We start from the raw sequence: 26277 nt of genomic DNA on the forward strand, positions 1-26277 counted from the left end.
AATTAGTCTGAGAACAATTACATTCAGTCAATGAAAGAAGTGTTCTGCTCCCAAAATCTGCTGAATAGAGATTTATTAGGCCAATGTGGGCCCACATCTGCAAAGTCACACATACAATCAAGCTGAAAGCATAGTTCTGACTTGTCATGGACCTGACACAATTCAGCAGAATCAACATAAATATATGTGTGAAAATAAGTATAAAACAAGTAAATTAACTAAAATGTTTCAACTCTGTTATAGAACAAAAAAATGATAAGATCCATTGTTGAACCTATATAATAGTTTATGAATTGTTATAAATTAGCATGTGTGTTCTCCAATATCTGCATCAGACATGAAAATAATGATTTCAAAATCATTAGGTTTTATCTTTATTATAAATGATTTAAAATATTTTCAATTGTTTTACTATTTTTGCACAGAAAGAGAAACGTAATCAATGCTGTAGACGTTGCAAATTGGGGAAGAATAGGGTGAATAGATTTGCCGTCATCTTCCACAATGCCGATTTCAGTTGCCTATTCCGTATACTATAGATTATTGGGTTCATAACTGGAGGAAACATGCAATAGAACATAGAAAGCACAAGATCCATGATTGATGGGGACCCAGAAGTTGGCTTTAGATAGGCAAATGAACCACTGGCAAAAAATAAGGATATTACAATAAGATGTGGCAAGCAAGTTGAGAAGGCTTTTTCCTTTCCCTGGGCAGAAGGAATTCTTAGAACTGCCCTAAAGATCTGAACATAAGAATAAACTATCAGAGCAACGTAAGTAATGGCTAGAGATATACCAACACAAATAACCCAAAATGCAATGAGATGTGAATCAGGACAAGCAATTTTAAATAACTGTGGGATTTCACAGAAGAACTGGTTGATTTCATTGGAACAGAACTCAAGTGTGAATGTGCTTCCTGTGTATGTTGTAGAATACAGAAGCCCACCAACCCATGCGCAGATTGCCAGTTGGACGCATGTCTTTCTATTCATGATAGTCTCATAGTGCAGTGGACAGCAGATGGCAATATAGCGGTCATATGCCATAATACCAAGGATGAACAAATGAGATCCAGTAAAAAGGATGAGAAAGAAAACCTGGCAGATGCATCCACTGTATGAAATAGTATTGGTGTTCATCAGGGAATTTGACAAGGATCTGGGGACTGTGACAGATATTGAGCCAATGTCTTGGAATGCAAGATTGGCCAAAAAGAAGTACATGGGTTTGTGAAGCTGAGGACTGCAAGAGATGACTGTGATGATGAGAAGGTTTTCAATGAGCGCCAACAAATAAATAAGTAGAAAAGCAATGAAACGGAATGTCTCCATCTCCTGAGTATCAGAGAATCCATGCAAAATGAATTCCATGAGTCCTGATGATTGGTTGAACATTGTGTAGGTATTTGGTACCTGCAAAGAGAAAACAAACCCATTTTAGAAAGGAGAAGAGTATCAGAGGCTTTCATGCAGGTTCCCCATGTGATCAAATAGATTGACCTAGGTAAGCCAGAAACCATTGCTCTTTCAATAAACATTTGTTTGTTGTTTCTCTTAAAATTAAAAAGTATACACCTTTAAAAATGTGAAATCTCTAAGTGGTTAGTATTACATATTATAAAAATATTTCATATTGTTCAATGTTTCGTATAGATTATATAAAGAGTTTATATTGATATTGCATTGTTGTACTTGGTCATCGTGTTGCCTTGGATATTACTGATGACTGTTGGAAAGAAACAGAGGAACTGAGGTGAGAGGGAATAGAAGGCAGCTGCTGCTTCCCTGAGCAGAAACCCTCCATAAGCCATTTTGTTGCAGGGCTTTACCTGCTGAATACAGTGCCAAAAACATTCAAACATTATTCTCAAGACATTTAACTGAATCAGATTGTTTGTCTCAGGCTTCAGTGAGCGTTTCCTGCAACAACCATTCAGTAGAGATGGTCTAAGTTAACCAGTCTAACACTACAAAAGTGGCAACTAATCATTCTGTTTCTGCCACTGGAGCAGTGTTGTGCTTTGGTGCAGCTTCGAGTGGGGATGACATCTGAAATCATTCCTCCCAGAATAATGCAGTTAGAAAATTTGCAACTCCACTACTAAGTGTCTTAAGGGGTGGAGCTCTTGATATGGTAAATTGACCTCTAAGAGTGGTGCATCAGTCCTGGCTGGGGTGCTGGTTTTGGGGGGAGGGAGGGTGCTTATGCTGAGTGGAAGCATGACATTCTGACCTGAAAACCTGCTTGTTTAGTAGTACTGTCCTTTTCCACTGCCAGAAGTGTGTGTGTGTGTGTGTGTGTGTGTGTGTGTGTGTGTAAAGCAGGCATTAATTCTCATCATAATCCAAAAGACCACACTGATCCCCATCATTCAATGATGCCTTTTCCCATGTCACGGGTTAGCAGCATGCACCAGCAAAGAGAATCTGCAGCTGACACATTCTCTTCAGTGCCTCATGCAAATCACTGGGCAACATTTTTTTACTTTTTGAATGTTGTCTAGATTTCTACAACTGATTTAGGGTATTTTTGCACTGCTGAATCAGGAAGTGGCATCCGTTTCTCTCCATCAGGTCAGGTTTATTGTAAACTGAATGGTGGGCATTGATAAAGGTAAGTACACGTAAATTGCATGTTGCTTCACCATTTTTCAAACTTCAGGGCTTGAACTTCCGTTTCTTGGAACTCCTGGAATGCTCAGCGGCAGGGAGGTCTCTCTTCAGAGTCCAACAGTAGTCAGCCATCATGACTGCGTCCCAGCGACCCTGATACCTGGTCTCCATCTCTTTCATGTCCTGAAGGAATCTCTCCCCCTCCTCGTCACTCATTGAACCCAGGTTCTCAAGAAACTGGTCCATATGTGAAAATAGGTAGTGCATCTTGATGCACATGTTGCAGCCCAGGTTTCTGAAAGCAGTCAGCATGTTGTTGACAAGTTCTGCGTAGTTTCTGGCCTTATTGTTGCCAAGAAAGTTCTTCACTACCAGAACAAATGCCTTCCACGCTTTCAGTTCCACTTCGTTCATTGAGTTTCCGAACTCTGGATCTCTGATGAGCTGATGGATCTGAGGACCGTCAAAGATGCCACTTTCAACTTCTGCATGGTCAATCCTGGAAAAGCCTGGCACAAGTAAGTGAAGCAGTCACCATCCTTGTCCAGAGCCTTGGTGAACTGCTTGATTAAGCCGAGCTTGATGTGCAGCGGTGGGAAGAGTATTCTGTCTCTGTCCACCAGAGGGTCGTTGATGACGTTCCTTTTTTTGCAAAGCACCAATTCCTCCCGCACAGGCCAGTCCTTCTTTGTGTAATGCTGAGCACGGTCCCTACTATCCCACATGCACAGAAAACATGGGTACTTGGTGAAGCCAGACTGTTGTCCCAACAAAAAGTTCACCATCTTCAGGTCAACACAAATAAACCACTTATGCTGATCATAACCAAATTTCTCCAGCACATACTTCACCGCTTCATAGTTCTCCTTCAGTGTACTCAAGTGAGCCAGGGGTATAGACAGTGGCGTAGCGTGGGGGGTGCAGGGGGGGCCGGCCGCACCGGGCGCAACATCTGGGGTTAGGGCAAATCCATGGGTTAGGGGGCGCAAATCCACGGGTTAGGGGGCGCAAATCCACGGGTTAGGGGGCGAAAATTACTTGCCTTGCCCCGGGTGCTGACAACCCACGCTACGCCACTGGGTATAGAGGCAAACTGTTTGCCGTTGTGTAGCAGAACACATTTCAGTGATCGCTTGCTGCTGTCAATGAACAGTCTCCAATCTTTGGGTTTGTACTGTGGCACTCCAAGCTTGAGCAGAAGCTGCGCAATATCTGCACAGTACACCAAGTCCTTCTCTTCCGAGAAAAAAAGGAGGTTTTATGACTTCAAACTGATCCCTTTTCGACATAATCATATCGGACCTGAATACTTCTTGTCATTAAAATAATCATTTCCAATCAAAACAATTATTCGACATGGAATTTTACCCACACCAACTTCTTCTAAAATGCTCCACGCAAGCGTACATGTGAACAAAAACATAAAAAATGACATGTGGCATAGCTCAAAAACTTGACCTGATTGAGCAAAACCAATGTGATTTTTGGATTCAGCGCATCAGATTCATCCTAAATCAACTGAAAAAAACGCAGACAACAAATTTGTTGTTGACAAGTGATTGAAAATGTTAAAATAGATATTGGTAACATGTTAACTTCTCAACACCTGAACCTTAAAGTTTTGTCCAGAATTGCCCTCAGTATAATTAACTTGTGATAAATTGGTTTTTTATCAAGTTGATACTCAATAAGCCACTTGAGAAGTGATCCATAAAAACTGACTCACCAAACTATTCATGGGCAGATCCTGGGGAATTTAATACAATTTTATGTGGTGGTGTTTGTTGTTGCTGCTGCTGCTGCTGCTGCTTTATGTCTGCTCATTTTCTGCTTTTTTCTGATCACCCAGTATGATCTGTCACATCTTTAACTCTCCATCACTGTTTAAGAGGTGATCTCAGTTACAGTTTTCCTCACTGACTAACAGAATAAGGAGATGCAGTAATTACTTTTATTTATATTTTGTTTCTCCATTCCCAGGAGTCTAATAAACTCAGAAGAAAATTCTCAGGCGTATGTGTGGAATGCATGTGTATTTTACTGTTTACATGTAAAAGTGTTATATTAGAATACCAAATGATAAAAGTTTCAAACAAGAATCACTACATCACATGGGATTTCACCTGATATACGTAGATTGAGTAGCAATATATTGAGGTACATACATCACTTGGTTTCTTTTTTATTCATTTATAAATATTTCCATTATAACACTAAGATGCTTTAAAAATATTTCCAATAATATAATATAATAATTAATATAATTAATATAATATCTATCATGTTCCAAGTTCTTTATTTTTATTTTTTCTTAAAAATTGTAATAACATGACAGCTATTGCTGATTCTTTTAATTTCAGCTATTGTATAAAGCAGAAGACTGCTGGAAAATGTCTGCGAATGTTTTTTAAAATATGTTTGCTTCAAGAATCTCTCAGTAGAATAGGCCATTGGATAATTTGTATACAGAATCAGCAAATAAGATACACTACATATAGACAGATTCCATTTTTGCTAAATTAAATTTTAGTGCCTAATTTCTTCTATACAGTTTTTGGCTATTAATTACCTTGATTGGAAGATCTCCTGCTTTCGACGGCAGCTTGTGACTATGGCTGATGGGTGCGCTGGTGCTGAATTGAGCAAACTCAAATTGCTTTTCCCTCCCTCCCCCCCCCCCACTTGCTGCTGAGACAGAGGTGAGTTCAAAGGGAGGATCACAATGAGCTTCCTCTCACTCTGCCGGTCCCCTCAAAGCCCCACTCTTCCTTGGAGTGTTGGGGGGGTACTGAGTCCTAGCACTCTCCCCACTGCTCAAACCAGCCCGAAATGGTCGTCCTTTAAGCGGACGATCTGAAACGCACAGCAGCAAACCGGAAGTTACTGCTTCAAGAATCTTTGAATAGAATAGGCCATTGGATAATTTGTATACAGAACCAGCAAATAAGATACACAACATATAGACAGATCTTGTGGTGTCTATGTTTGTTGCATGTTGCCACCAGTTATGAACCCAGCAATGGGGAGGATATTTGGTGTGGATCACCAACTACACTTTGCTTGAACTACAGCAGCTATCTCTGTGTGACAGTACCATCCACACTGTTCAAAATAAAACAGTATGTGCAGAATTCCAGTGGGATAGAGTTCTTTACCAAAAAAAACCAAATCAAGAAATTTGGGCACCTGAAGCAAAAACACACACCAGAAAACCCTTTACAAATTCCTCTTCTGCACTCTGGCAATAATTTAAAATGAAATAAATAGCATTTTGATGTCACTACAATGGTACCTCGGGTTAAGTACTTAATTCGTTCCGGAGGTCTGTTCTTAACCTGAAACTGTTCTTAACCTGAAGCACCACTTTAGCTAATGGGGCCTCCCGCTGCTGCCGCACCGCTGCTGCACAATTTCTGTTCTCATCCTGAAGCAAAGTTCTTAACCCGAGGTACTATTTCTGGGTTAGCGGAGTCTGTAACCTGAAGCGTATGTAACCTGAAGCATATGTAACCCGAGGTACCACTGTATTTGACCAACAAAACTGGAGTGGCCCCCTCACTTTGCCTAATAAGAGTTGCAGCCCTGCTTCAAATATAAATCCCTTAGGAAAATGTTTGCATCCATAAATCTTTTGTTTAGCTCCTTGCTCAACCTGTGTTATACTTCCCAAATAAACTTTGAATATTGTTGATCCGTGTCCGTTGCAGGCAGTCAGTGGACCAGGGAACTAGGCTTGTCCCCTCAATATTCCTGGTAAATGAGAGTATTAAAGTACTAAAGCCAGGCACTTCCTTCCCAAAGCTGGAGAAGCTTCTGTCTGGCTTAGGAAAGGAGGGGTGATGCTCACACACAGATGTTGCCCCTGCCCCAAATCACCCTTAAAAGCTGGCACCTCCAGCCCTAATGTATCCCCATAAAAAGATTCACTGCACGCCTCTGATCCATGTGGACAACATAAGTATACTCCTGCTAAAATCTAACACAATCTGTTCATTTTCTGACTTCGTTGCTACCTGCAGCTATAGTGCCTTGTGAATCTTATAATATGACTTTTGTTATGGCTGTTCTGTTTAGCTTAATTTCTTTTAGTAGCTTTCTTAATAGTGTTTTATAGAAGGCGGTTGTTATACTGGTGATTTGTAATTATTTTACTGATGATTTCTTAATTATTCTATATAATTTATGCTGTGGTTGTGATGTTCAATTATCTGTTCTCCTCAGATTTGAGTGCCCAGTTTTTGAATGAAAAGGAAAGTGAGAAAAGCAACAAGTCTTACTACCTCACTGTGAAGGTTCTTCAGAGAGAGAAAACACCTTTTTGCTATGGCAAGAAACATTAGCTTTTATACCCAAGGTGTGTGGGATGTAATCCACTGAGATCAGTCAAGTACAACATTCCTTGTTTTCCTAGAGTGGACATGCAATGGAATGTTTGGTTGAGCCAGTCAAAACTTCCTGTTCCTCCTGCCCTGGAACATCCTTCCTTGCATGTAACTAGTGGGTGGGTGTGACCTTTCCAGACCTGGTAAAAGGACAAGGCATGCTGCCACTCTCTCTCTTTTCCATCTTCCTTTTGTCCTGCGAACTTCCTGGAATGAACTGCTGGCTGCCAGCCAAGCAGTCCCTCAGGTCACCTCCCTTATGGGGTAAACCTGTTTTTATACGTTTGAAACTTTAGGCCTAAAGCCTGCCTTCAGGGATCACACTGTGCTCTGCCTGATCGTGAGTAAACTTTCTTTTTATTGCTTATGAATAAGACTGTGGTGTCTTTATTCTTTAAGGAGGGATTTAAAAGGGGATCTTACCAGGAACATACAGTTCAATCTGAGGCAGATTGAATTGCATAATTGTAAGAGGTTCTAATGAGCCTGCAACAAGTTTTCTGCTGTGTAAAGGGGAATGCACTCAGCTTAGCAAAGGAACATGCTAGCGCAAGTTAGGAAGGATATTAATAAATGTTGGTACTAAAGGGTTAAGAGGTAACAAGTCGCTCTAATCACTGAGCAGCTGGAAGTCATTAAGCATCCAGGAATGTGAGTTAGTTTGTATAGTCAGTTCACCCGTGTGTTTTTCCCCTTGACCTGACTCGCAGACTCAGTTTGTGGCCATGGGCGTGTTTGCTGATATGAGTTAAGTTTAGAGTAAAGTTTTCTTTATGCCGGAGATAAAAGCATGTGTGCTTTATCGCCAGGGTTTTTCTTTTGTAAATAAAGTGTTTTCCTGAGTTCCAAAGTGCTTGCTCCAGGATTCTTCATTGAAAGGTACTGACTCTCCTGCCTTCTTCAACCGCTGCACGAAATTCTCTGCTGAGATAAGATTTATGGCGTTGGAAGCGCACTGGACGTTTACTTAACATTAAACTAATTAAAGTTTAATGGACAATAAATAATATATCCTCTATTGCCACCCTGAACATTCCTTCAAGGTGAGGCTAAATTATTTTTAAAAATCATTAAATATCCTTTCTTTTTGATAGCTACAGGGTGTTAAAAGATTTGGAAAAGGTGCAAGCCTTAAAAAGCTTGTTCTAAATACAGTCATACCTCGGAAGTCGAACAGAATCCATTCTGGAAGTCCGTTTGACTTCCAAAACTTTTGGAAACCAAGGTGCAGCTTCCGATTGCCTGCAGTAAGCTCCTGTAGCCAATCGAAAGTTGCGGAAGCCACACCAGATGTTCGGGTTCCGCAGAACATTCACAAATGGGAACATTCATTTCCAGGTTTGTGGAGTTCAGGAGCCAAAATATTCGACTCCAAGGCATTTGGGATCCAAGGTACAAATGTATCTGAGAAATCCGCTCACCTTTTTTCTAGTGGGCGCTGTTGTGTCCAAGTATCGGGGGCCCTGCAGTGTTCTGGTGGAGGGGAGATTGACGCCTCTCTTGTTGCCGTCTGGGCCACATCACTGGTGCTGGGCGGAACCCACCTAGGGGTGGCCCCGCTGTCCAATCAGGACCTGTGGGAGGCATGGCCGTGGGTAATTAAGACCACAGAGCCTCTGGGGAGCCCTGTTCTCTTACCCTTCACCAGATCTCCCAATCCACCTGCCCTCTTTTTTATGCTTTGCTATGACTCAAAGCAAAAACTGGACTTGGTGGGTGGTTTGTAGCTCATGTTTCCCAGAATGTTTGCAACTCTGTGAATACAGAAAGTCCACTTTCCATGGGGCCATCTCCCCTAACTTACATGAGTCTGAGGACAATCACATTCTGTCAATCAAGGAAGTGTTCTGCTTGCAGAAATCTGCTGAATAGAGATTTACCATATTGGCCCAAATATAAGGCGCACCCACAAATAACCCACACCTTTAACATTCAATGGAGGGGAGTAAAAAAACAATACCCGAATAGAAGCCACTCCCTTAAAATTCCACAGGCACTCACAGCCGTAAATGGCAGATGTAGAAGAAAACCCTACTGGTACTAGAAAGGACCCGCAAGTGAAAGCGATGAATGACATTAGAATTAATTCCACAACAGTGTCAAGCTTGCAAATTGGCAATAAAACATTTCTTTTTGTTCCCTTTTACCATATGTCTGTTTCAGCAGCAATATCATAAAAGCCAATTTTTGTAAGGTTACAAATTGAACCGCACTTTAACCTTTCACGGTCAGAATTTGGAGGGAAAGTGCAGCTTATATTCAGGCCAATACGGTACTAGGCCAATACAATCACACATACAATCAAGCTGAAAGCATAGTTCTAACTTGCCACAGACCTGGCACAATTCAGCAGAATCAACATAAAAATATGTGCGAAAATAAGTACAAAACAAGTAAATTAACTAAAAAAAAAAATCCACTCTGCAACAGAGTATGAAAATAGTAAGAGCTATTGCTGAACCTATATAACAGTTTATTACTCTAAAGGAGCACAGAAATTATAGATCAATTTCTGAATCTATTAGACAACATCTTAAAAAGCAGAGACATCACCTTGCCAACAAAGGTCCATATAGTGAACGCTATGGTTTTCCCAGTAATGATGTATGGAAGTGAGAGCTGGACCATAAAGAAGGCTGATCACCGAAGAATTGATGCTTTTGAATTATGGTGCTGGAGGAGACTCTTGAGAGTCCCATGGACTGCAAAAAGACCAAACCTATCCATTCTTAAGGAAATCAGCCCTGAGTGCTCACTGGAAGGACAGATCCTGAAGCTGAGGCTCCAATACTTTGGCCACCTCATGAGAAGAGAAGACTCCCTGGAAAAGACCCTGATGTTGGGAAAGATGGAGGGCACAAGGAGAAGGGGATGACAGAGGACAAGATGGTTGGATAGTGTTCTCGAAGCTACCAGCATGAGTTTGACCAAACTGTGGAAGGCAGTGGAAGACAGGAGTGCCTGGCGTGCTCTGGTCCATGTGGTCACGGAGAGACGGACACGACTAAACGACTAAACAACAACAATTGCTATTAATTAGCAAGTGTGCTCTCAAAAGATTTGCAACTGAAATGAAAATAAAGATTTCAACACAGGTTTTATCTGTTTGTTTAAAAATGTTTTACTATTTTTTTGCAGGAAGAGAAACATATTGCAAATTGGGGGAGAAAAATTGGGGAGAAAAATTTTGCAGTCAACTTCCACAATGCTGATTTCAGTTGCCTATTCCGAATACTATAGATTATTGGGTTTATAACTGGAGGCAACATGCAGTAGAACATAGAAGCCACAAGATCCATGGCTGATAGGGACCCAGAAGTTGGCTTTAGATAGGCAAATGAACCACTGGCAACATATACAGATATTACAATAAGGTGTGGCAGGCAAGTTGAGAAGGCCTTTTCCTTTCCCTGGGCAGAAGGAATTCTGAGAACTGCCCTGAAGATCTGAACATAAGAATAAACTATCAGAGCAAAGTATGTAAAAGCCAGAGACGCACCAACACAAATAACCCAAAATGCGATGAGATATGAATCAGAGCAAGCAATTTTGAATAACTGTGGAATTTCACAGAAAAACTGACTGATGTCATTAGAACAGAACTCAATTGTGAATGTACTGCCAGTATATACTGTGGAATAGATAAGCCCAGTAATCCATGCATTGATTGCCATTTTGACACATGCTTTTCTGTTCATCACAGTCTCATAGTGCAGAGGATTGCAGATAGCAAAGTAGCGGTCATATGCCATGATGCCAAGGAGGAAAAAATGAGATACAGTGAAGAACATAAAGTAGAAAACCTGGCAGATGCATCCATTGTATGAAATGGTCTTGGTGTTCATCAGGGAATTTGACAAGGATTTGGGGACTGAGACAGATATGGAGCCAAGGTCTTGGAATGCCAGATTGGCTAGAAAGAAGTACATGGGTTTGTGAAGCTGAGGACTGCAGGTGATGACTGTGATGATGAGAAGGTTTTCAGTGACAGCCATCAGATAAATGACCAGGAAAGTAATGAAATGAAATGTCTCCCATTCCTGAGTATCAGAGAATCCATACAGAAGGAATTCCACCACTCCAGATGACTGGTTGAACATAGTGCTTGTGTGTGGTTCCTGCAAAGAGAAGCAAACACATTTAAGAAAGGTAAAGTAAAAGGTAAAGGACCCCTGGACGGTTAAGTCCAGTCAGAGGTGACTATGGGGTTGCGCAGTTCATCTCGCTTTCAGGTGGAGGGAGCTGGTGTTTCTCCAGAGACAGCTTTCTGGGTCATGTGGCCAGCATGACTAAACCACTTCTGGCGCAATGGAACACCGTGATGGAAGCCAGAGTGCACAGAAACACTGTTTACCTACCTGCTGCAGCAGTACCTATTTATCCACTTGCACTGGCATGCTTTCAACCTGCTAGGTTGGCAGGAGCTGGGACAGAGCAACGGGAGCTCACTCCATTGCAGGGATTCGAACCACCGACCTTCCGATTGACAAATCCAAGAGGCTCAGTGGTTTAGACCACAGCACCACCCATGTCCCTATTTTATTTAAATATTTATCTTTATAAACCTTTATTTAGAAAATAGGCACAATTAGTTATCTCCATGTTACATGGAATTTCATGTGATAGAGATTTAACAGTTTTTGTCCATGTCACATTTCCAGTATGCATTTGCTAAGACCGACACAGGCTGACCTGGCCTCTTCTATGTGGAATGAGGATGTGCAGGCCAGAATATTCTCTTTAATGAATGAAAATGTATAATTATTGGTGACATGGTGGCTATTCTGCACATCTGACCTTTGCAGATTTCTTACTAGGAAACCCATAAATATATTTAACTTGTGATAAAACTTGCTTTTTATCCAGTAGGTCTGTTATGCCTTCAAGGTTCTGCTTCTAGATGTTTCATTAGGTTCACTGAATTCATAAATCACTTCTCACAATAAAAGAGACCCCCAAGGAATTTACAATAATAAAATATATGAGATGTCTTCTATTCCTAGCCATTAACCCTGGCTGGGACAAACTGAGCATGGGCTTTTGCATTGTAAAACTCTGGTTTCTAGATCTTCCTGAACTGTGTACACAGTTTATCCAGGAGGTCATGAATAAAATAATTGAAAAGTCATCTATTCAAATAGACTTACCAAGCTGTTTGTGGGCAGATCTTGGGTGATTTCATGAAAGTGTTTACATGCTTCGTGGTTGCGATCTGTGTTGTTTTTCTGGGCAGCCAATGTGATTTGCCTTTTCAATGTATCACACCATTCTCTCCCCATAGCTGTTTGAGAGGCAATTTCTCTTACTGCTCTCTATACTGAGATGCTCCACTGGATTTTATCCATATTTACTTCCATTACTCCCAGGAGTCTAATCAAACTCAGAAGAAAAGACTCATGGGAATGTGTGGTATGTGTTTGTATTTTTACATGTAAAAACATTCTATAGCGTACCAAATGATAAACAGTTCAAGCAATAATCACCATGTCACATGCAATTTCATGTGATACGGAATGAGTGACAATATACATTGGAATATACATCACTTGATTCCTTTTTTTAGTTATTCGTTAATTTATAAGTATTCATATTATAACACAAAGGTCTGTTTTCAAGCTTTTCACAATATTACACATGTACAATGATAGATTCCTAACAATTCTGAAATGTCTCCCTGAAGCCATACTAAAACACCCAAAAATCCTAACAGAGTAAAAGAAAAAAAAGAGGAGTTCAAAGAAGGACCATCTAGATTGGAAAAGGAATATTAGCCTAGGTAAGATGTGTTCTACAAGTTCGTTTCTTCTTAGATTTGAGTGCAGAGTACTTGCAAGGGAAAGAAAGTGTGAGAAGCAATGAGTCTTACAACCTCGGGGTGGATTTTATGCCAACGATTCTCCCCAAACTGAGGTCAATTTTTTTTTTTTAGAAGGCTAAATGCCCTGTCTTCCTGAAAGATATTAGCCCTTTAGGGCTTTTAAAATGCCACGGGGAGCCATGAAGATATAGTAAATCTCTGAGAAATGGATCTTTTACCATAGATCTTCTTCCTGCTATCTACATGGGAGGGGGAGACTAGCAGATGTTCTTGGTTTCCCTCTAGGTTACCTCTGGCCTTCCAAACTTTGTAGCTAGTTTCTATACAAAGTGGGAGGAATGATGGAGAGGAATTTTCATTAATACAATATGTGACTTTCTCCTTGCGTAACACTTCCAGAAGTATGTTTTACTATGGTCTTCAAACAACAACAAAACCTGCCTCCTCAGTAATGACATAGTCTGGTCTTAGCATAACTCCTCCTCCTACCCATGATCACTGAGATCGGGTGTCCCAGTGTGTCCCAGTGCAGAGATTGTGTGTGTCCCCCGTGGAACCTGCCCCAACCATTCTGTTGGCTGGGGCCTACTCCCAGGCAGCACTGACTCTCTCCCCTTAAGAACAGAATACAAACTATATAAAACAATAGAAACTAATTAAAAAACAAAACAAAACAAAATCACAGTTCTACTAAAAATTAAACTAATACCCAACCGCTACTAAATGTTAATCCCTCCCCCAACATGCAAAAACCAAACCATAAAACCGAAATTTAAAACAGCACAAATTAAAAACTATTTAAAAACATTTTTGACATTTGACCCAACCCCAGAGTTATTCCAGTGAGTCTGGGCTCTTCAGCACTCACAGCCAGGCAGTGTCTCTCCAGTGACATCTTCTTGCTTCAACAAACATATGTTGCACAGGGTTGCATGAAAAGAAACCCCAATGTCTAAGCTCCTGCTCAAAGGAAGATGCATTGCACAATCAGGACAAATGCACAATCAGGTGCCCCAGTCATGTGGTGCATCTGCACACAGTCAGGATCTTGAATGTTGGGGATTCTTTACAGACAACAACACACAATGCATGAGGTGGTATGTAAAGCAGCCTGTAACTTCATGTGATGCAATGGTGCTGGAGGAAGAAGTGGCAGTGGTGATGAGTCTCCATGGCATTGTGCATTTGTTTTATGGTTGTAGTTTTATTTTTGATGTGTTGCTGTTTACCACCATTATTTTTTTTTCTTAAGGTTGGCAGCATATATATATATATATATATATATATATATATATATATATATATACTTAAAATAAATGACCAAATGTAGCACAGCTCCAGAACCAACTTGATAGGAATTAGCATATGGATTTGAAAAGTGCTACTCAAATGCTCGCTGCTTCCAAGGCTACATGTTAGGAAGATCATTAATCGCTGCTGTTTCTAAATCTGGAGTAAAACTCCATTTCAGATTTACATTGGAGTAAATGGGAGAATATTTTTGTTAGAATCAGGAAAAAAAGAAAACGAAAACAGAAGTCAATGAACTCTTATACAGTTAGCACATTTGTTAGCTGTTCTCCTTAAGGCCTCCTTCACCTCTTTATTCCTCAGGCTGTATATAAGGGGATTAAGCAGAGGTGTCAAGATGGTATAAAAGATAGAGAATACCTTATTAAGTGTTCTCAGTTGATTGTTGTCTTGTAAAAGATACACAATGGTGAGAGAGCCATAGAAAATGGTCACCACAATGAGATGGGAAGAGCAAGTGGAGAAAGCCTTTTGCCTTCCTGTGGTGGATGGGATGCCAAGAATGGCAGTGATGATGCATACGTATGATGCTATAGTCAGAACGAATGGTGGCAGGGTAGAGATAGAAGTCAGAACAGCCGATACCAGTTTCACCTGACTTGCATCACTGCAGGCCAGGTTCATCATCGGAATGAAATCACAAAAGAAATGCTCAATCACATTGTGGCCACAGAAGGTTACCTGTAGTATAAAACCTAACAATATTGTGTCTATGACAAAACTGCCAATCCAAGACCCAGCTACCAGCTGGAGGCAAACCTTGAAATTCATAAGGACAGAATAATGCAAGGGGCGGCATATTGCTATGTAACGGTCATAAGACATTGCTGCCAGGAGATAGCACTCAGTTACTGCTAAGAACACAAATGCCCATAATTGCACAATGCAGCCATTAACAGATACACCTGGGTTTTTGCTTAATAAACTGGCCAGCATTCTGGGGAGGATGGTCGAGCTATAGCAGGTCTCCAAGCAAGACAAGTTGCCCAGAAAGAAATACATGGGGGTGTGGAGGTGCTGATCAGTGACAACCAATGTGACAATGATCAGGTTCCCAGCCATAGTCATGATGTAGATGATTAGAAACACCATGAAGAGAAGAATATGTAACTCCTGGAGCTCTCCAAAGCCATGAAGGACAAATTCGGTAATGGTGGTTTCATTTCTCCTCTCCAATGTCAACATCCTTTTAATCTATTGGAGGGGAAGAAGAACAATTTGTACAATCAATATTACTCTCCCCTCATGCTATTCTAGTATTTGCCCCCATCTGAACTAAAGGGATCTCACCCCGGATTCAAGTCTCCCAATAGTCCTATTCAGGTATTTGTTCCTCCAAGTCTCCCTTAAATTATTCCCATGATATAAGAAAAACAAGGACAAAGGTGAACTGTTTTGAATTTGAGTGCTTAGATTAACCTGCCTGCTTTTTGTGGAAATAAGGCACCCCTAGGTGAGAATAATAATAATAAATAATAAATTTTATTTATATCCCGCCCTCCCCAGCCGAAGCTGGGCTCAGGGCGGCTAACAACAATAAAACAATACAAAAATACAACACAAACAACACTCTAAAATCATTCATTATAAAATTAATTAAATTCAAGCCACTGGCCACTATTGGGCCAGAGCTCCGCGAAGATTGCCGAGGGAGGGAGTCAGGCTGTGCCCTGGCCAAAGGCCTGGCGGAACAGCTCTGTCTTGCAGGCCCTGCGGAAAGATGTCAAGTCCTGCAGGGCCCTAGTCTCTTGTGACAGAGTGTTCCACCAGGTCGGAGCCACAGCCGAAAAAGCCCTGGCTCTAGTTGAGGCCAGCCTAACTTCTCTGTGGCCTGGGACCTTCAAGATATTTTTATTTGAAGACCGTAAGTTTCTCTGTGGGGCATACCAGGAGAGGCGGTCCCGTAGGTACGAGGGTCCAAGGCCGTATAGGGCTTTAAAGGTTAAAACCAGCACCTTAAACCTGATCCTGTACTCCACCGGGAGCCAGTGCAGTTGATATAGCACCGGATGAATGTGATCTCGCAGCGAAGACCCCGTAAGGAGTCTCGCTGCAGCATTCTGCACCCGCTGGAGTTTCTGGGTCAGTCTTAAGGGCAGCCCCACGTAGAGCGAGTTACAATAATCCAGTCTGGAGGTGACCGTCGCGTGGATCACAGTGGCTAGGTCAGGGCGAGAGAGGTAAGGAGCCAACTGCTTAGCTTGGCGGAGATGGAAAAATGCCGCCTTTGTTATAGCTGCAATCTGCGCCTCCATGGAAAGGGAGGTGTCGAAGATTACACCCAAACTCTTAACGGACGGTGCTGGCACTAACTGCGCCCCCGCAAGAGATGGGAGTTGCCCCCCCAATCCCATATCGTCCCGTCCCAGCCACAGGACCTCTGTCTTCGAAGGATTTAGCTTCAACCGGCTCCCACGTAACCATCCAGCCACAGCTTCCAGACATCTGGTCAGTGTGTCTGGGGCCGAGTCAGGATGGCCATCCATCAACAGATAGAGTTGGGTGTCATCGGCATACTGATGGCAACCCAGCCCAAAACTCCGGACAAGCTGGGCGAGGGGGCGCATAAAGATGTTGAAAAGCATTGGGGAGAGTATCGCACCCTGAGGTACTCCACACACCAAGGAGTGGCGCGATGACAATTCCCCCCCAAGCGCCACCCTCTGTCCCCGACCAGAGAGAAACGAGCGCAGCCATTGAAGGACTGTGCCCTGGATCCCCACGTCGGCAAGGCGGTGGTCCAGAAGTTCATGATCGACCATGTCGAAAGCTGCTGACAGATCTAGAAGAATCAGCAGCCCCGACCCACCTCGATCCAGCTGTCTACGAAGATCATCTGTTAGGGCAACCAGAGCTGTCTCGGTCCCATGACCAGCGCGGAAGCCAGACTGGAATGGATCCAGAGCCGATGTTTCATCCAGAAACCCACCAAGCTGTTCAGCAACCGCTCTCTCAATCACCTTACCCAGGAACGGAAGATTCGAAACCGGGCGGTAATTGGATAGATCTAAAGGATCTAATGATGTTTTCTTTAAGAGCGGGCGCACCACTGCCTCCTTCAGTTCCCCTGGGAATGTCCCCGTGCCAAGGGACAAATTGATGATATCCCCCAGGAGGGCCCGCACCTCGTCTGGACACGCTCTAATCAGCCAAGACGGGCACGGGTCGAGAGGACAGGTGGTGGGCTTTCCAGCTCGGAGGAGTCTGTCTACATCGGCTGGGGATATCCGGTCAAAGTGGTCCAATACTGGACCCGAGGACAGTCGAGGGGCCTCCAGTTCCTTTATTGTATCCAAATTGGCAGGGAGGTCATGGCGGAGCAACAAGACCTTCTCCGCAAAAAAGCTCGCAAATGCCTCACAGCCGTGTGTCAAATTGTTATTTAAATTTGGCTGTCCTTCAAGGGACGTTAAAGACCTGATTATACTAAATAATTGCGCCGGGCGAGAGCTAGCGGATGCAATGGAGGCCGAGAAGTAAGACTTCTTAGCAGCCTTCACCGCCATCTCGTAGGTTTTCATAAAAGCCCTATAAGATGTTCTTGAGGCTCCGTCACGGGCACCCCGCCATACTCGCTCTAGCCGTCTGAGGTCCCGCTTCATTTTCCGGAGCTCCTCGGTAAACCAGGGAGCCCGGTTTCTGCGGGGTCGCAGAGGGCACTTCGGTGCGATCTCATCGATGGCTGCCAGGAGCTGGATATTCCAGCCCTCAACAAGCTCAGTCAATGAGTCGCCAGGGGGAGCAAGGTCCCGCAAGGCTTGGCGGAATCTATCAGGGTCCATCAGCCTCTGCGGGCGAGCCCAAATCGGCTCGGCACCTAAGCAGGGTGGGGGTGGAAAGTCAATCCTGGCTTTCAGAGCGTAGTGATCAGACCATGGCACCTTCATCGAGGAGACATGATCACATCTATACCTACACCAAAGATCAAATCCAGCGTGTGGCCTGCTTGATGTGTGGGGCCCGAAACAAACTGGGAGAGCCCTAGTGTCGCCATGGAAGACACCAGGTCCAGAGCCTGTGAGGAGGGAGTGGCATCAGCATGGATGTTGAAGTCCCCCAATACCAATAGGTTAGGGAACTCCAAGGCCCAGCCGGCCACCGCCTCCAATAGGCCTGACAGGGTGGCTGCTGGTGCGCTAGGTGGCCGGTACACCAGCCAGACAGCCAAGCTCTCCTCGGAGCCCCACACTAGGCCAACACATTCAATGCCGGGGATCGATGGTGATGGTAGAGCCCTGAAAGAACAATCTTCCCGGATTAATAATGCCACCCCTCCCCCCCGGCCCACAGTCCGTGACTGGTGGAGGACGGAGAAACCCGGGGGCGCCATCTCTCTTAAGGTAACTGTTGCCCCTTCGCGCACCCAGGTCTCCGTCACACAAGCCAGGTCAACCCCCTGCGAGATAAAGAAATCTCGCAGGGTGGCGGTTTTGTTGCCTATAGACCTGGCATTGCACAGCACCAGTGACGGAGGTGAGTAGTCCTTGCTCGCCCTACCCTCGTCCCTCGGGATGAGGCGCAGATTGGAAGGGGTACGAGCATATCCATATCTCGATCCCCTTCGCCTATAACATCTGCCCCCACCGCCATACCTCCCTCGCCCCTCCACGGTAGCAATCCCAAGCCTCATAGTAGCCTCCATTGATGGCAATTAATGTTATTCTTTCGCAGCCTAAAACAATAAAACCTTAAAACAATAAAAACAAAAAACAAAACAACCCAGAAAACAATAAAACAATACAAATAAAAACTGCAAAAATTACAAATTCATCAAAATCCAACGAATTCCCAAGCCCACCCAAACATCCATCCCACCCCTATATATAAAAATCCAAAGGGAAAGGTGAGCTTTATAAAATGGCTGAGGGAGCCACTCAGTGGATAGAAACCCGTAATGCAAAGATTGCTGCCTTTCTGATATTACAAGCGTATTACGATTTTTGGCATAAAAGCTATACAAATGATATCATCCTTCTTCCTAATAAGGTAGCCTGAGACCAACTTGAATGCTTTACAAAGTATTGACCAGGCAATCATGGCTCCAGAATTTTAGTGATCCCGCTCACCCTGGATCAGTCAGGAAATGCAACCATGCTCCCACAACTAAAGAACATGAGAAACAAAATAACTTTGTCTTTTGGATGATTCTGAATTATGTCAGGGTGAAACCACATGAATTTATTGATGGAACAAACATGTCAAAATAATCTGTGGTTATAAACTGGGTTGGTCAAGTGAGGCAAGGTATTTATTATTTTATTTAACAGGTTTTATATACCATTTAATCACCAACACCTCTAAGTGATAGCTGCAAGATATAGTTATCCTCTGAAATGCAATGCCATCAATAATCAGAATTATCAGAACATGTGTAAATTACCAACAGACACAGTGAAATAATTCAAATAACTCAAATATTTGCACTTGTAGATCAGTGAACTGTTAGCTGTTACCCAGCTTTAGCAAGGAGCTTTGTGACTATTAAAAGCTTGCACCCACATCAACATAATTTTTTATGCTATATAGCATCTACTTTCTCTCTTACCTTCCAGATATATCCAGATCCAGGTGTATCTAAGCAAAGGCTGCCTTATCATTTATCCACTGAAATTTAGATAACTGAAGAGGCAGGTTGCATATTGGTCCATTCTGGAAGGATAGGAATGGAGTACCTGTGATCCTCCAGATGTTGTTCAACTCCCATCAGCTCCTACCAACATCAGCTTGATGGGAGCTGTAGATCATCAACATTGGAGACCCAAAGCTTTCCCATATCCTAGCTTAGAGTGCCTAGATAGGAAGAGAACAAGGCTCTTGTAGCAATTGGGTGATTAACAAAGTCCCTCTATAAATCCTGGTGGTGCTCTGGGTTGATTGTATACAAAGGAGTACAGGGCTCTTGCATTTTCACAAGGTGTCAACAAAGAAGGAATTATGATGCCACTGCTGAGCATGTCACAATGCTAAATGGATGATCAAAGACACACCTGAGTCTGGCAGCAAACTGGTCAGTATAGTAGTAGCCTTTATATCACAGTGATGGGAATAATCATGCATTCCACCTGTGCATGTAATTCTCACCTGAAATTCAAGGCAGTCAGAATCTTGGAATGCTCCCTTCTGCTTCCTAATATTTAATTTTAGGATTAGAAACACAAAGGTCTCTTGACTATGGCTGTTTGATTGCTTTTCAAAGTCCTGTTCTGTAGGCATTGAGATTCTAAGATTCATCAGTCAATCTCATGGATCAGTTGAATTTAAAACCAGATCACTTCTTCATGCTCAAAGCTTATTATTTAGGCTATAACTGCCAAAGGGATGTGTGAGAAGCAGTGGGCATTATGCCATAATTAGTCTCTTAAGAAAAACTTGTTTTTAAACACCGTGTTGATTGAATATCTCTTTGAGGAATAACTCAATGAAGCACATCTCATCGGGAATGTTAAGGGAAGCTGAACATTTCTTAGAACTGACCCAACATTTCTCAGAAGACATTTTTCTGAGAATTGTTTTGAACTTTTTTTTTTTATCACATGCTGACTATCCAAAGGGGTTTTAAGCAAATGTGGTATTCTTAGAAGAAAAACTCTTCCAGTCATTAGTATGCACTAAAAATTTATGCATTGTGGTGTAAACTAATGTCTAAGCAGGGTCCGTTATGGTTTCAAATTGGGTGGAGGACTGCATGTTGTGATACCTGGATTGCAAGGGGTTGAACTACATGACCTCTTCCAATTTAATGATTCTATGTTTCATTTTGCTGGTCAGAACAGTAGTCCATTGAAGTCACACTACAGATAATTAACAAACACCAGTTCAACCTCCATATAGCATGAAAGGAATAACAATTTGTTCTAAGCAAGGTACATATGCAATGTTTAGAGGTTGCATAACATGTGTTTTTCAACACTTAGAAAGATTTGCATTCATATTGTTCTATTTGGATCCAAATCTTTCCACAGAGAGCTGAAAGTTGAGTGCATGACAGTCCCCTGAGAATGTTCCATTCAGTTACTTCCAAGGGTTGCACTTGTTTAGTTCAGAAGAAGACCTACATCCAGTACAAAATGATGCCTTTGTAATAGAAAAGGGCTTCGTCATTCAGTTTGAAATCATGGCTTTAATATGTGCATATTTGTAAGCTACTTTCCTCAAGGCCTCCTTCACCTCTTTGTTCCTCAGACTATATATTAGAGGATTGAGGAGAGGTGTCAATATTGTGTAAAAGACAGAGAAGACTTTGTTCAGCTCTCTCAGTTGGTTGGTGTCTGGCAAAATGTACACAGTGATGATGGTGCCGTAGAAAATGGTCACCACAATGAGATGAGAAGAGCAGGTAGAGAAGGCCTTTTGCCTTCCTGTGGAGGACGGGATGTCAAGAATGGCATTAATGATGCACCCATAGGACGCTATTGTTATACTGAATGGTGGCAGTGTGCAGATGGAGGTCAGAGCAAGTGACAGAATTTTTATTTGATGTGTGTCACTGCAGGCAACATTCACTATTGGAATGAAATCACAAAAGAAATGATCAATAACACTGTAGCCGCAGAAGGTTAACTGCAGTGTAAAAATTAACAAGATCACGTTTACCACAAAACTGCCAATCCAAGAACCAACCACCAGCTGGAGGCAGATTTTGAAATTCATGAGAAATGGATAATGCAAGGGCCTGCATATTGCGACATAGCGATCGTAGGACATTGCTGTCAGGAGGTAGCACTCTGCTGCTATCAAGAAACCAAAAACCCACAATTGCACAATGCACCCATTCACCGAAACACTTTGGTTCTTGGTTAAGAAACTGGCCAGCATTCTAGGGAGGATGGTTGAACTGTAGCAGGCCTCCAAGCAAGACAGATTCCCAAGGAAGAAATACATGGGTGTGTGTAAGCTTTGATCAAGCACAACTAGTACAACAATGAGGATGTTCCCAACCATGGTCATAATGTATATAATTAGAAACAGCATGAATAGAAAAATCTGGAGTTCCTGGGTGTCTCCAAAACCAAGAAGGATGAATTCTGCTATGTTGGTTTCATTTCTCTCCTCCTCTTTCTTCATGGTTTTCATCTGGTGAAATAGAAAAGATGAGATGGGGTGTGACCATTGTTTTCTTCGTTTTGCAAGTACAAATACAAACAGGAACAATCATCAGGAGAGTCAATATTACATAAGCAAGAGCCATATCGCTGAAGTTATAATATCATTGCACAGGAGGGAATACAAGAGTCTTTTTTTATTCACCAGGACCGTCTTTCTATGGATTCTTATGCATCCATGACAGAATATACAGTTTGTGGAAACAATATTAACCTTTCCCATCAATTGTAAGCAACAGCCATTAAATCACAACCTCCTAATTGAGAGGGTTGTATACTGCCTTCAGGATCAACGGCAGTATACCCATGAATACAAGTCACAGAGAAAGGACAAGAGGAGGTGACTGTTGCACTCATATGCTGTTTGTGGGCTTCCCAGAGACATCTTGTTGGCCATTATGGGAAACTAGACACTGACTAGATAGACCTTTAGTTTGATTCATCAGAGTTCTCCATATGTTACTGTGCTCTTATTTAATCCCTCTGATGCTAGCTGACAACCCAAAGCTCTCACTGCTAGACCTCACCATGAGCTAAAACAGTTTGGGTAGGGGTTGGGGACACATTGAAACTTGAATTTTTAAAAATATGTTATTATTAGCAGTGTTCAAGGTATACACTGAGAAGTTATGTATAGAGTATAAATGTGTGTTCAAGCTTCTTGATTTGAGATAAAATAATGGCCCCTTTGTGGTCAACCTAAGATGTAAAAGAAGCAAGATATGGGCAAGACAGGTAAATTCAAAGGTTTTAATAGGTTATCTAGAGCCATTTCTGGAAGATAGCAACGTCAGGCATTTACCATGACCAGCAAAGGGTCAATGCCCCAACAATGTCCTCATTCTTGTATGTAAACAGAGCCCCCAAGGTGGTCAGAAGGTGCAAGAGAGAAACTCTTGATTTGCACACCCCACTTCAAAGCCCATTCACCAGGTTTATGGGAGGTGGGACAAGTCGTCCTCCCATTCATGCCTCCCAGGTTCTTTCTTCCCTTGTGTGAAGCTCCCTTGAATTTCTTCTCCCGTGCCTTTTGGACACTCCTGCTTGCCAGTTTACCAGGTGAAGGGGACATACAGTGGCAGGATTTAGGAGCAAGTGGTAGGCATTGTTGGGAGCACATTGTGGTGGGCTCATGCATTGGATCCATCTTCCCAACACCTACATCACTTCAGCTAATACAGATTGGGAGGAGGCAGGGCAGCTGTAAGGTTTGGGATGCACTGGTGCATTGGCAGGAGCACTGCATTGGTTCCATCATTTCACTGACACATCCCCAACCTCACTGCCACCCTACATCACTCCATCCAATCCATGTAAGCTGCAGGGGCACAAGTGTTAGGAGGATGGATCTCTGGCACAGACTCAGCTGCCCTAGTGTTTCTCCTTTTACAGTTGGCCAAGTTGAAATTAAAAAAAAATAGTTGCATTGTCTTGTACAGAATCATTTCCCTGTGCTCAGCAAGTCTTCCAGGTGGGCCCAAGCTACATCCTTTGTATGATCTCTGCAAAATCCTCTGCTTGTTAAGGATTAATAAGCATTCTCCACACAGGAATTGTTGTGACTGCTTTCCCACTGAATGCCTTGAAATGAAATTCTGTAAAGCTGTTTCACAAAAACACATTTTGATATTTAAAAGTGTCAGGTGTAAGCTTAGAGAAGCCCCTATTAAAATCCCAACAGAGCTCCGATTGATTAGATGTGAAAGAGGGAAAGGTCACTTCTGCCATGAACATTTGTCAAAAAAAGAATTTGTAATGAGCACAACCAAGCATGTACAAATACAGTGGTACCTCAGGTTAAGTACTTAATTCGTTCCGGAGGTCCGTTCTTAACCTGAAACTGTTCTTAACCTGAAGCACCACTTTAGCTAATGGGGCCTCCTGCTGCTGCCACGCTGCTGGAGCATGATTTCTGTTCTCATCCTGAAGCAAAGTTCTTAACCTGAAGCACTATTTCTGGGTTAGCGGAGTCTGTAACCTGAAGCGTATGTAACCTGAAGCGTATGTAACCCGAGGTACCACTGTACTGAAATGTTGAGAGAAGACACAACACTGTTTCTATACAACAGTTAAGAGACATAAAAGCACTGCCCTCTTTTGCATTTAGTCACCATAGTAGAGTTGCTTTTATATCGCAATAATTGTGTATTCAGCATGTGCAGGAAATACTATTCTGGAATCCAACACAGGGGAAAACTTCAACTACTTACCAGTGGTTTCTAATCTTTAGACAGGAACAGTATACGATTGATGTTTGCAAAGGCATTTTGCTATATTATGAAATTCACGTTCTTCAGGTAATAAGATGAAGATTTCACTGATCATACTGATGGATCAGTTACAGTGACAATGGCTGATTCTCTGTCATAGTCAGTGCTTCTTATCTAGACTGTAATTACATATGAAGAAAGCAAGAAGAAGACACTCACTGGCTAATTAACCTCTTGGGATATGCCCATGCTGGAGTGGGGATAAGTTTGAAAAAGGAGGAGGAGCATCACTAAACACTCAACTTCCAAAAAGTTCAAGAGAAACCAACATTATTTATAATAACATTAGAAAAATGTCTCAAGGGTGGGGGAGCACCCCATCTCAAGGTTGTACTTGGATGGTGAGTTTGATGAGCTTCAATCCCAAAATACAAAATAAAGCAAATAGAAAGGGAGAAGAATAAGGAAACGCATTTCAAATATTTAGTCTCTCCTGTGGTGCAATGGGTCAGTGCATCTGGCCATTAACCAGAAGGTTAGTGGTTCGAGTCCACTCAGTGACAGCTGTGGGCAGGAGTCCTGAATTGCAGTGGTTGGACTTGATGACCCTTGAAGTCCCTTCCAACTCTACAATTCTATGATTCTATGTTTTATTTGAAATAGCTCTATCTTAACTGAGGTGCTGAATGTAATTTTAACCTTTAAAGTTCTAAAGTGTTTGAGACCAAGACATTTGAAGGAATATGTCATACTGATCTAGTTCCCACCCCATGAATAGCGATCTTTACATCTGACCCACCTAACTTGGTCACTCAAGATTCCCTTGGTTCAGAGTTCAGAAGCTATGGTGCTCCTTACCAGTCGCTGGATGAGGGTCTGCTGGATCTGCATATCCTCCAACCATCCCAATTTGACCGGGACACCCCAGAAAGAATTACAGAAGCCATCCCTGCTTCTGACTGGATCCCAGAATGTCCCATTTTTGGTCCTGCATTCTCACACAAGTTAGCTGCCTCCTGCAAGTGTGAGACCAAAAGATGTGCAGTTTTTTGTGCTACACTTGCATTGTGCGCCTCCTCCTCCACAGTTTTCACTTAAAAACCAGCATACTTGTTTCACACTTCCCAGATGCAAACTGAAACACAAATATCCTTTGAAACCCACATTTCACTGCATTTTATATAGCAGTTCTTCTGTGATCTAGTGTGTAAAAAAAATATGTTTGCATATTGTATGCATATGTACATATGCATGTGAGTATGTAGGCTGCATGACTACGTAGGCTTGGTGGTGGAGTGGGAATGACCACATTCATTTTGACCAAGCCTATATTTGTCTTGGTCACATGAGTAATGGGGCTTGGTCAATGGGTCTTGTGTGTGAGAAAGAAGGAGTAGCACTTAAGTCGGTGTGTGGAAAGGTTTAACATGGTATTTCGAGGGAATGGAGAGGGGTATGTAACTAGTAAGAAGAAGTGCATGTGGAAATGATGTGCTATGTTGATGGATTATATGCATTACGCGAATGGGATGTGTTAGACACAGGGGAGCATAATGTGCTATGGGGCAGAACAATGGGAATGTTAGAGAGGGGGTTACATGAATGGTAGGAGTATGTGATTAATTGTGCAGACATTAGGAATGGCTACAAAAAGGTATTGCAATTGATTTGTCATATGTGGCTTACGATGTTCACCTATAATGTTCATTAGGGCTCTGTAACATGTCTCCAAGGTCTTAGAACATAGCCTAAATGATTTTTGAATGTTGCCTTTCTTAGTGTGTGTGAGGTTCACAAACTCCATATCGTTCCCTTTTTTCTAGCTATGGAAGTCTAG

General features: G+C 42.4%; 2 protein-coding genes across 2 annotated transcripts; both read right to left on the reverse strand.

Annotated features, from left to right (window-relative positions):
• Window positions 1-439: 439 nt before the first annotated feature.
• On the reverse strand, window positions 440-19992 carry LOC310747448 (uncharacterized protein; the record flags this gene model as incomplete). The annotated part of the gene is made up of 6 exons (XM_083581816.1): window positions 19674-19992; window positions 14374-15322; window positions 12147-12280; window positions 10632-11117; window positions 8421-8519; window positions 440-1417 (listed from the first exon to the last, which is right to left on the reverse strand). Exons 2-6 carry the CDS (start codon window positions 15311-15313, stop codon window positions 440-442), a joined length of 2637 nt encoding a protein of 878 aa, XP_083437942.1. The 5' UTR covers window positions 15314-15322; window positions 19674-19992.
• Window positions 19993-21229: 1237 nt separating this feature from the next.
• On the reverse strand, window positions 21230-22201 carry LOC310747449 (olfactory receptor 6B1-like; the record flags this gene model as incomplete). Its single annotated transcript, XM_083581817.1, has 1 exon — window positions 21230-22201. One exon carries the CDS (start codon window positions 22199-22201, stop codon window positions 21230-21232), a length of 972 nt encoding a protein of 323 aa, XP_083437943.1.
• Window positions 22202-26277: the final 4076 nt, after the last annotated feature.

The sequence above is a fragment of the Podarcis filfolensis genome (assembly GCF_964270895.1).
Source record: "Podarcis filfolensis genome assembly, chromosome: 13".
Taxonomy (NCBI): domain Eukaryota; kingdom Metazoa; phylum Chordata; class Lepidosauria; order Squamata; family Lacertidae; genus Podarcis; species Podarcis filfolensis.